Raw genomic sequence first — 10,626 nt, 5'->3', positions numbered from 1 at the left:
TGTCTCTAACGCTGAATGATCGGCTATGAAAAGCCAACTGACATTTACTCCTGAGGTGCTGACCTGCTGCACCCTCTACAACTACTGTGATTATTATTATCTGACCCTGCAGGTTATCTATGAACGTTTAAACATCTTGGCCATGTTCTGTTATAATCTCCACCCGGCACAGCCAGAAGAGGACTGGCCACCCCCCCCGAGCCTGGTTCCTCTCTAGGTTTCTTCCTAGGTTCTGGCCTTTCTAGGGAGTTTTTCCTAGCCACCGTGCTTCTATATCTGCATTGCTTGCTGTTTGGGGTTTTAGGCTGGGTTTCTGTACAGCACTTTGTGACATCGGCTGATGTAAAAAGGGCTTTATGAACACATTTGATTGATTTGATTTGATTGACTTACACCTCAAATATACATTAACACACAGAAACAGCAAATCCTCCATATAATTACTCTCATAGGACTAATAGTACTGTAGAGCTGTTTTAACTTGCACACAATATAGCTGGGTCGCCCCATCCTGTCCCTAGGGTTCCACCACCCTGCAGCACCCCAACCCAACAAACCCCACTCAGCTTTAGGATCTTAACCTCTTTGCGCTAGGGGGCAGTATTTTCACGTCCGGATGAAAAGTGTGCCCAAAGTAAACTGCCTGCTACTCAGGCCCAGAAGCTAGGATATGCATATTATTAGTAGATTTGGATAGAAAACACTGACGTTTCTAAAACTGTTTGAATAATGTCTGTGAGTATAACAGAACTGATTTGGCAGGCAAACCCCGAGCACAATCCATCCAGGGAAAAAATGTTGAGCTCAATCTGTTTTCCATTAGTTTTCTATGGTAAGCCCTTTTTTAATATGCTTGCAGTTCCTATGGCTTCCACTAGATGTCAACAGTCTTTAGAAAATGGTTGATGTTTTTCTTATGAGAAATTAGGAAGTATTCCTTTCCTTTCCATGTGTCACTCAAAGGGACTCAAGTCTTTTGGTACACGCCACCTGGAACGCACTTCACTTTGTTTTCGTCCGGTATTGAGCACAGTATTTCCCGTCTTAAATTTGATCGATTATTTACGTTTTAGGATACCTAAGTTTGGATTAGGAACGTTGTTTGAAATGTTTGGACCAAGTTTACAGGTAACTTATTAGATACTTTGTAGTCATGTTGGGCGAGTTGGAACCGGTGTATTTCTGAATGAAACGCGCCAAATAAATGGACATTTTGGGGATATAAAGAAGGAATTTATCGAACAATAGGACCATTTGTGATGTTTCTGGGACATTTTGGAGTGCCAACAGAAGAAGATCTTCAAAGGTAAGGCATGAATTATATCGTTATTTCTGACTTGTGTGTCGCACCTGGCTGGTTGATATATTATTTGTATGTGTTTGTATGCGGGGTGCTGTCCTCAGATAATCGCATGGTTTGCTTTCACCGTAAAGCCTTTTTGAAATCTGACATGGTGGCTGGATTAATAAGTTAAGCTTTATTTTGATGTATTACACATGTATGTTTTGTGAATTTTTATTATGAGTATTTCTGTTTTTGAATTTGGCGCGCTGCAATTTCACTGGATATTGTCAAATCAATCCCGTTACCGGGATTCGAGCGGGAATGGGGGTGAAGGGATCCCTAAGAGGTTTTAATGAAGCATTTATTATTGGTTTCGGGTGTGTTAGGCCAAGGCCAGAGTGACAACCCACAGGAGAGAAAACCCCCAGGGCCAGGACTGAGCAGCCAGGGATTGCCTAAATGAGTATCTCCCCTGACGTGGGCATGTTTTCAATACACTCCTTTCTTTAGTTGAACTGTATTCCATATAAGGCATCCATACCTTATGAAAGTTGCACAGTACACCCTTAATCTTGTAATAAATCAAATCTAGTGATACATAACTTGACATATAAATTAGCATTTTGCTACACCCTCAATAACATCTGCTAAATATGTGTATGCAACCAATAACATTTGATCTGATTTATCTGCAACAAGTTAATTTGATGGAAACACATCTTTGGTGGGAAAATGTGCATCTTTTTTTTATATTTGTATGAAAGTCTGTTGCTAACTGGATGGAAACCTAGCTACTGATGTATAAAAAAACTGTATGTTTGTCTAGATGCACCATGATTGATAAAATGTATAGTACACAGGATGTATAGCCTACACTGGACAGAACACCTATAATTACCATATAATATATTTTTTTAAATCGAAATCACTCATTTACTCTACATAGCTCGGTTTTTGTTACAAGTAAGGAGTAGGCAAATTAGAGGTACAAATGGCAACAATGTAAAATGCAACAGAAAAGGCAACAATATTTTGAAAATTACAAAATAATATAATTGAGGGTCAAGGACCGGAATGTTCGGTAGTGGAAAGACATAGGAAGAAGAGAGATCATGATACAGAAAGTGTCTAGTAAAGAAAGCCAAAATAGGAAGCAAGAGTATTTGGAGTGGAAAGTGGTGATAGTGTTGGATGAGACCCCGCCCTATCCGACTAACTAATTTAGTAGAGAAAGAGATAGGTGAAGTGAAATTAGCTTGGTTCATTGGAAATGGTAGATTGTTAATATTGTGTGGTAGCCAGGCTCAGCAAGATACGATTTCTAAAAATGGAAAAGCTTAATGGGAAGAAGATTAAAAGCCATGTCCCCAGTGCTTATGCTAGTCATCACTGGGGTCCGAATATCAATGTCCACAGTTGATATTAAAGAAAATGTGGTGGGAGGGAGCGTGATTGAGGCCAAAAGGTTGATCAGTAGTAAAGAGGGTTAAAGAAGTGAAAGCTTATCAGTGATGCAATAGTTTGAGAAAGTCTTGCCAGGAAAAGTTTGGGATTTATTTGGTTTTGAATTTTATTTTCATGATAGTACAGAATTGGGCTGATCAGGATTGATCGTACATTCCAGCACAGTAGGTGGCGGCATGCACTTTAAACGTTTGTTTGCAGACCGCCATGATATCATAGAAGAAGACGTAAACGTTTAAGTGAACACGTGTGGGGAAAAGAAGGGATCCACGCTTGCCGAGAGGTCACACTTAAGTAGGTAAAGTTCTTGTTATTTACATTATCCGATATGTCAAAAACATCTGGCGACTATTCAAACGTAGGTATATAGCTATAGTTTGTATGGGTACCAGCCAGTGATACTGGATTTTCTTAAAACGTTGGTTAGCAAACGTTACTCAATTTGAGGCAACTTCCCGCTAGCCACTCGGCTAGCTTGCTAAACTACCGTATCTATATGGATCGCTTCGTAATATATTGCAAGGAATCATGGTAGTTGTCATGTTTGTATGCGCCATTGTAGTAATACAGCCATCGAAAGCCACAATCTTATAAGAATATCATTTGTCAGTCTGGGCTAACTGATGCCTAGCTCACTTGGCTAGTACTAATAGCTAGGCTTGACTAGCAGTAACTTGTTAACGGTAGCTAGTTAAGTGCGTAATCTTCACATTGTCTTTTGTTTAAGAAACGTTCTGCCTCAACTGTAAAACTTCAACATGGCTGTCAGGGCATCTTTCGAGAAGAACAACGAAATAGGCTGCTTCGCCAAATTAACAAACACATACTGCCTAGTTGCAATTGGCGGGTCAGAGAACTTCTACAGGTAAGATCTCTTATCGAGAATAGCATCTACGTGCGGTCGACCATTAACGTTAGCTACGTTGGTATCCCGTCGCGGAACGCTATATTCCAGTACCCCGCAAAATATGTAACGTTACCAGTCCTTTAACGTTTTGCAACAAAAACTAATTTTATATTGGACAGATTCAGGTTGGTCCCTCTCGGGTTTGGTTCGTAAAGTTTCAGTTACAAGATTTAATGAATAAGTGTTTCCGGAAAAAAGTTGCCTGTCACCGAATCCGGAAAACTTTACCAGTCAGTACGGGTTGTGAAATGTGTGAACCACTAAAAATAAACGTTTTAAATCTACATTTTCCAAAGCTCACTCCCTAGTAGATACTTGGTGGTAGTTGCCAAGCGGGATTACTGCGTGATCCGAGATGGCGGCGCACTTTAGGGTGATGGAGTGAGTTCGTTGAGCTCTGGAAAAGTTGTATTTTAGTGGTTCACACGTTTAACCTCTACTAACTGGGAAAGCATTCCGCATTATACATATGCCTTTGACGGGGAACGTTTTTTTTGAAGCAGGTAAACCAGTGGGCTGGTGTGTATTTTGTGGGGCATCTTATTTAACCTTTATTTAAATAGGGGATATCGCGTTCAGCGACGGGAGACCAATATAATGGTCTACTAAGCATTGAGGCTAATTGAGACTACATCTTGAGAATGTTTATGACAAAAGGGTGGAGGACTGAAGCTATGTAATACCACAAGTGTTCCTGGTGTGATTGTATGACACTAACAAAGTGGGGACAGTACTGGCAACTAGAGGACTGATGTCAGATCCCAGGTGCTATTGCCTACCATTGTGCCCTTGAGTAAGGCACTAAACCCCATAAATAGCTGCACTGTGGCTAACCCTGTATTCTTCTCACTGTCTGTCTAATTGGGGACTGAAAACCGAGCATAAGAGTTATTTCCATTAATGGACAAGTAATTTTATTGAAAGCTTACATACAGTAATGTCAGCCTTCTCTGGGGAGTGTTTGTTATACAATCAGCATTGTTGTCATGGTAACATGCAATTTATGATTAGTGTCTTCGAAGGCGAGTTGTCCGAAACCATCCCGGTTGTACATGCCTCAATAGCAGGATGTCGGATAATTGGAAGAATGTGTGTGGGTGAGTATGGCTCTGCAAGTGCACAAATGTCATCAGTTCAATAGGAGAATGGTATACTTAATTCACGTGTGAGTTCCAAATATCTGGAACATCTCCCAAGCATGAGTTTAATTTCATTTTTTCTGCTTGTGATGACAATGTTCCAAAATGTGATAATTAGCAAAGGACAGTTAACCTGTGCTGCCCTCAAACCAAGGCACACTGACTGCTAATTATCTATAGGCTGTTTCAACTTGTCAATTTCAAATAATTTTTTAACAGTTTGAGTTGAGGTGTGTTCTGCCTCACTAATTCACAGAAGTAGCCCATTTCACTATTGCGGACAATTTGTTTGAGACTTTAATTCTCTCTTCGACAAGAGCCCATGCGCACCCAGTGTTTCACCAGATCAAGTATGAAGACATTGCTCATCTCTAGTCAGAACAGGCCTTCCAAACTTTCCCCCTGCCACATTGTTTTCTTTACAAATAATAAATAATTTGGTTATGCTTGTGTTCCTATCAAAGTGCCTTATTTTCTGTATATCGTGATGTCTTATCTACTGTAGTGTACCGTATGTATGGAGCATAATGTATTTACTGTTTACCAGTAAGTACTGGTGACAAATAATGCATTCTGATTCTTGTATAGATTGTAATAGACGTGTGTGTGTGAAATACTTTAGACGGCTGTACTGACTATGACAAACTAAGCTATTTGCGGCGCCATGTTTGACATCCTACAATGCATTCTGGTTGTCACGTAAGCATCTGTCAGACCAAATGAGCTTAAGGGATAGTTCACTCGACTGACTTATGGTGCTTTCAAGACAACTGGGAACTCTGAAAAATACGAGGCTCAATCATGACGTCAGGCTCAATCATGACGTCAGTGATCTTCAGGTCAGAAAGAGGCCCGAGTTGGCTAACTGTTCAAAAAAAGGTTTTTCCCAGTTGGAGCTCGGTTTGAGTTCCCAGTTTTGAACACAGCATCAGATTGTAACTATGGTATCTCAGGGTTGCCAGCTCAGACCCCTCTTTTCTTTAGCGTATAAACTTCTGTTTGACCCACATTTTTTGTTAAATCCCTCATCGTAGTTATGTTTCCTGCATCATATCCCCACGATACCTTCCTCCATGTACTTAAACCCTCCTAAAATGGTTTCATCCCTGTTTAGCTTTCGCGCTACGGCTAGGCAGTAGGCTTGTATTTGGGGTGATTTAAAAAATTTAAGAGCCACACTCTAGGTGCTCAGATGTTATTTAATAACCAATGTTTCGACAGACAAGCGGTCTTCATCGGGGTATCGCTTGTCTGTCTCAACTTTGGTTATTAGGTTAAGTTCTTGCATATGAGCTCCTAGAGTGTAGTTCTGTTTGAGTGGATGATGAATTTCACATTTTTTACAATAGAAGGTGAAATTGAGGGTTAAAGTTGTTGAGGACCTCAGAACATTGTTTAGATGCTTTTCAGATGTGAATGTTGCTTCATTACGTTCCAATCACATATTTGTGATGGTACGCTGCAGGGACCACTTAACAATGATCACAAATATGTGATCATATGCGTCAAAGCGTTCATTATCCTTTATTTAATAGATTAATACTGTACTTGACATTTTATAAATGATTTAGGTAAATGACTTGTGATAAATAAATTAATGTACAGCTAAAACTACTACTTCTACCTTGTAACTTTGCTCACCAGGGAATCGTCATGGGCTCCTGGTGCCCAACAACACCACGGACCAAGAGCTGCAGCACATTAGGAATTGTCTCCCAGACACAGTGACGATCCAGAGGGTAGAGGAGAGGCTCTCAGCGCTGGGGAATGTCATTGCCTGTAATGACTATGTGGCCCTGGTGCATCCTGACCTGGACAGGGTGAGGGGAAACAATGAGACGATGTCTAAATATTGTCCTGGGCTAGTAAAAGTTATCTGTGGATAACCAGTCTGACTAGCTGCTATGTGCCTTAATTCATCAGAAGTTATGTCCCTTGTTTGTATTTGATTACAATGAGTACTCAACTTTCAAAAGCAAATATTTAGCAGGTAAAATTGATTTAAAAAAATTGAGTGCAGTGTAAATGTTATGTTTTGAGTTGTATCAGAACAACCGTTCATTGGCGCATACGGCAAACTGCCTTATCCAGCCACATTTAAAACCTTAACATTAGAGTCCTTAATCATTTTCATGATTACTCAAACCGAAATGACTTCAAATGCCCATCCCTAGGACATTGTCTGACGTAGGGGATGTTAATGCATTTCCCATCTTGGTTTAGGAGACAGAGGAGATCCTGGCAGACAATCTGAAGGTGGAGGTGTTTCGTCAGACAGTAGCAGAGCAAGTTCTAGTGGGGAGCTACTGTGCCTTCAGCAATCAGGGGGGACTGGTACACCCCAAGACCTCCATAGAAGACCAGGATGAGCTCTCCTCCCTACTCCAAGTGCCTCTGGTGGTTAGTGGTCATGGTGCTGCTTAAGCTCATTTCTACTTTGTCTCTATCCCATAATATTTAAGTAGATCTAAATAAATCTGATACATATAAGCAATGTAGTAATACAGCTACCTTGCCCTCTGATTGGTTATTCTCAGATCTACTGAAGTGCACGGGGGGGCACGGCACATTGCATCAAGTTGGTGATAAGTGCTTGACTAATTCCCAACTCTCCCTCTCTGTACGCCACAGGCAGGAACGGTGAACCGTGGTAGCGAAGTCATCGCTGCGGGGATGGTGGTAAACGACTGGTGTGCCTTCACTGGACTGGACACCACCAGCACAGAGCTGTCCGTCATCGAGAGTGTGTTCAGACTGAGCGAGTCTCAGCCTAGCGCCATCGCTACCACGATGAGAGACTCTCTAATTGACAGGTGAGTGATCACTTCTGACAACATGAAACTCAGTTATTATAGGCTCCGTCCAGAGGTAGCTTAATTTCTTCCGGTAAAGGGGGGAAAAAATAATTTATCAGATGACAGAAGTGCAAAGCTATTTGGCTGGCAGCCACAGTAGATGAGCTTGCAAGGTGTTTTTTGAACAAACGATGCATGGCCATTTTGTAGCCAGCTACTTCCCTTTAGCTCAGTTGGTAGATCATGGTGTTTGCAACGCATGGTGTTTGCAACGCCAGGATTGTGGGTTCAATTCCCACGGGGGGCCAGTACGGGGAGAGAAAAAAAATTATGAAATGTGAATGCATACATTTCATACATTTTCTACTGTAAGTCGCTCTGGATAAGAGCGTCTGCTAAATGACTAAAATGTACATTTCCTAATGTTTTGCTTAAGTTAGTCTTGAATTTTACCTCTGAGAAAAAAGCTAAATCAGTCACAGCGCTGGCTGCTGATAGAATGCCTGTTCGTGAATTCTCATCAGAGTGGAGAAGCACCAAATTAGTCTGACTTGCTAGTTAAGTAACTGAATAAGGTGGTGGGGTATCATATTGTAAGCTTTGTGCAGTGTTTGAGAAGTCAAAGCCCTTTGAAGGAGTTCTGCACAGCTGCCACTCTTGATTTCCTTGCCTTTTTTCTCCATTCTCTGCTGTCTCCTCCTTCCTCCTCTCAGAGCAGACAGGCCCGTTGCCCTAGCGTTGTACACATGCTGCTTCAGAGCAGACAAGCATGTGTCAAATTTGTGCAAATGAACAATGTCTCTCGTTCACATTCGCTTGTAAATTATCTAAACTCACCAAAAGTTACGTTTGGTAGCTCCTACCTATACAACTTTGAGCTGGATTGCCTATTTTAGCAATTCATTTATTTTCATTTGCGCTCATTAGTATATTTAGCTAGCAGCCTCACTGGAAATTTGCTTTTACTTGTGTTAATTTTATTAGCATTCTGGTAAGATGCCCAATGGTCTTCACATTTTGGCGCCCCCTTGTATACTAAACTGGTAATCCCGTAAATGGGAGGACGGTATGAAAATCTGGAAACTGCCCAACCCTGATTTATTAAAGACTAATAGCCCCAAAGAAAGTAAACATTGGCTGTTTATTACATCACTTTTTTCACATGGTGAGGTCTTGAGCCTAAAGTTTGGGAACCCCTGCCCTACTAGAAGTTAAGGCCAATGACATAACAAATCACCTTTGTAAACCCTTTCTTTTGGGGTGGTTATTTTTTGAATGCGCAGAAAAGTCTGAAGCCATTTTGCTTAACATTACTGTATTTATAGTTAGGATATTGTTTTTCACCAGGAACAGTTTTTAAAAAACACGTTAAGATGTTAATGGAGATTTACTGGAGCCTTTGACATACAATTACCAGTGCAGATAAAAGCCTATACTGTGGGTATATTATAATATTTCATTTTATTTTCCAGCCTCACATAAGATGCCATTCTACCTTGAAAGGTTTGAGGCACCTCTGGGGGGGAAAAACTGCTGCAGAATGCAAGAAGCTGGACATTTCTCCCATAAAATACTGTTATTTCATATGGTTAAAACCTTCAATGTTTATTGGAATTTTATATGGTATATCAATGCTAGAGTTCATAATTCCTTAATTAAATCTACTCATGGTCTGGCAATATTAAATCAAGATTTTACTGTAAACAGTAACAATGTTAGTTTTAATGGTCCATATGTGAAGTGGGATATGTACATTACAAGTGTTTCTGCCAATTGCATTACAGTAAAGCCACGCATGGCAAACAGTTGTGTGGATTTTTGGAATGTACAATAAATGGATTACCCTTTAACACATTGCATTTGTCACAATCGGTTTCTAATCATCAAATTGTTCGTACCTACTTTGTATTTAAGTGACACCTGTAAACCAAATTGCATTCATGGCTCAAGTAATCTTTATTGGCAAAAGGTCTATTTGTAGCGATACTGCTTGAATTTATATACAGTTTCAAACAATTAACATTTTTATAAACTTCAAGTTATCTAGTGTAAATAAGTCAACATGTTAGGTATGTAGTGCATCACAAGCCCTTCATTTAAAAAGTCAATTTACCGAAGGCATATGGAGAGAATCAGTCATTTTTAAATTCAACGCTTAGTCTTACTGTATTAATTTGTGTAAAGAAGGCTAGTATTTAGTAGTGGAAACAAGCTATCACAATTTCACCACTTATGTAACTAGGCAAGTCTTATTTGCACTGCCCTATGGGACTCCTAATCATGGCCAGATGTGATGCTGGATGTTCATCTTGCCCATGGAACCAGTCAGCTACCCCAGACTTATGATTCAAAAGGTGACACACTACTGAATAAGCCTTCATCACAATTATTGTAAAGTACTGTTTTAATAAAGAGGGAAGACCCTAAAAACAGCCATTGCTGGTCACTACACCATATTAGCATTTATTAGGGCACAATTGTTAATTTTCAGTTGAAAAATGTTTTACTATGTCCAGGTAGTCCATCCAGTGCCTGAATATGACTCATCTTTTAAATTAAACCAACTGGAGGTGTTGCAGGGTTTCTATTCTGAAGCAAGCATAAAGCAGACATACACTGAACAAAAATATAAAACGCAACACGTAAAGTGCTGGTCCCATATTTCATACGCACAAAAAGCTTCTCTCATTTGGCTCCCAAGTGGATGGGTGTTTGTCTTGAAGCAAGATGTCAGTGATGTGACTGGTTTTCTTTTTGTAGTCGGTGATTTACTGTAGACCCTGCCACGTGTGAGCCGTTGAATTGCGACTCCACTTTGTCTCTATACTAACATTTCGCTTGTTCGATTGCCATGAGGGAATAACTACACTTTGTATTCTGCCATATTCCCAGTCAACTTTACATGGTTAAATGCGTTGGTTTGCGCAAATGCTGTCATCTATCCATGGTTTCTGGTTAGGATAGATTTTAATAGTCACGGGTACAACATCTATGCACTTCCATAAACTCACTCACCGAATTGGCGTATAAAATCGA

The 10,626-nt window shown here is 40.3% G+C and overlaps 1 protein-coding gene across 2 annotated transcripts; it reads left to right on the top strand.

The window, feature by feature from the left end:
• Positions 1–2,947: 2,947 nt before the first annotated feature.
• Positions 2,948–9,444, top strand: LOC115208436 (eukaryotic translation initiation factor 6). Of its 2 annotated transcripts, none has more exons than XM_029776496.1 (7): positions 2,948–3,043; positions 3,477–3,614; positions 4,668–4,753; positions 6,440–6,615; positions 7,019–7,195; positions 7,427–7,608; positions 9,063–9,444. In XM_029776496.1, the coding sequence occupies exons 2-7, from the start codon at positions 3,508–3,510 to the stop codon at positions 9,070–9,072; spliced, it is 738 nt and encodes a 245-aa protein (XP_029632356.1). In that variant the 5' UTR covers positions 2,948–3,043; positions 3,477–3,507; the 3' UTR covers positions 9,073–9,444. The 2 variants fall into 2 exon arrangements, with proteins under 2 accessions (XP_029632356.1, XP_029632355.1); XM_029776495.1 differs by having other exon boundaries at positions 2,950–3,047.
• The last annotated feature ends 1,182 nt before the right edge of the window (positions 9,445–10,626 follow it).

The sequence above is a fragment of the Salmo trutta genome, chromosome 14 (genome assembly GCF_901001165.1).
Source record: "Salmo trutta chromosome 14, fSalTru1.1, whole genome shotgun sequence".
Taxonomy (NCBI): Eukaryota; Metazoa; Chordata; class Actinopteri; order Salmoniformes; family Salmonidae; genus Salmo; species Salmo trutta.
Note: the sequence above shows the minus strand (reverse complement) of the source record. Positions and strands in the feature narration are given on the sequence as shown.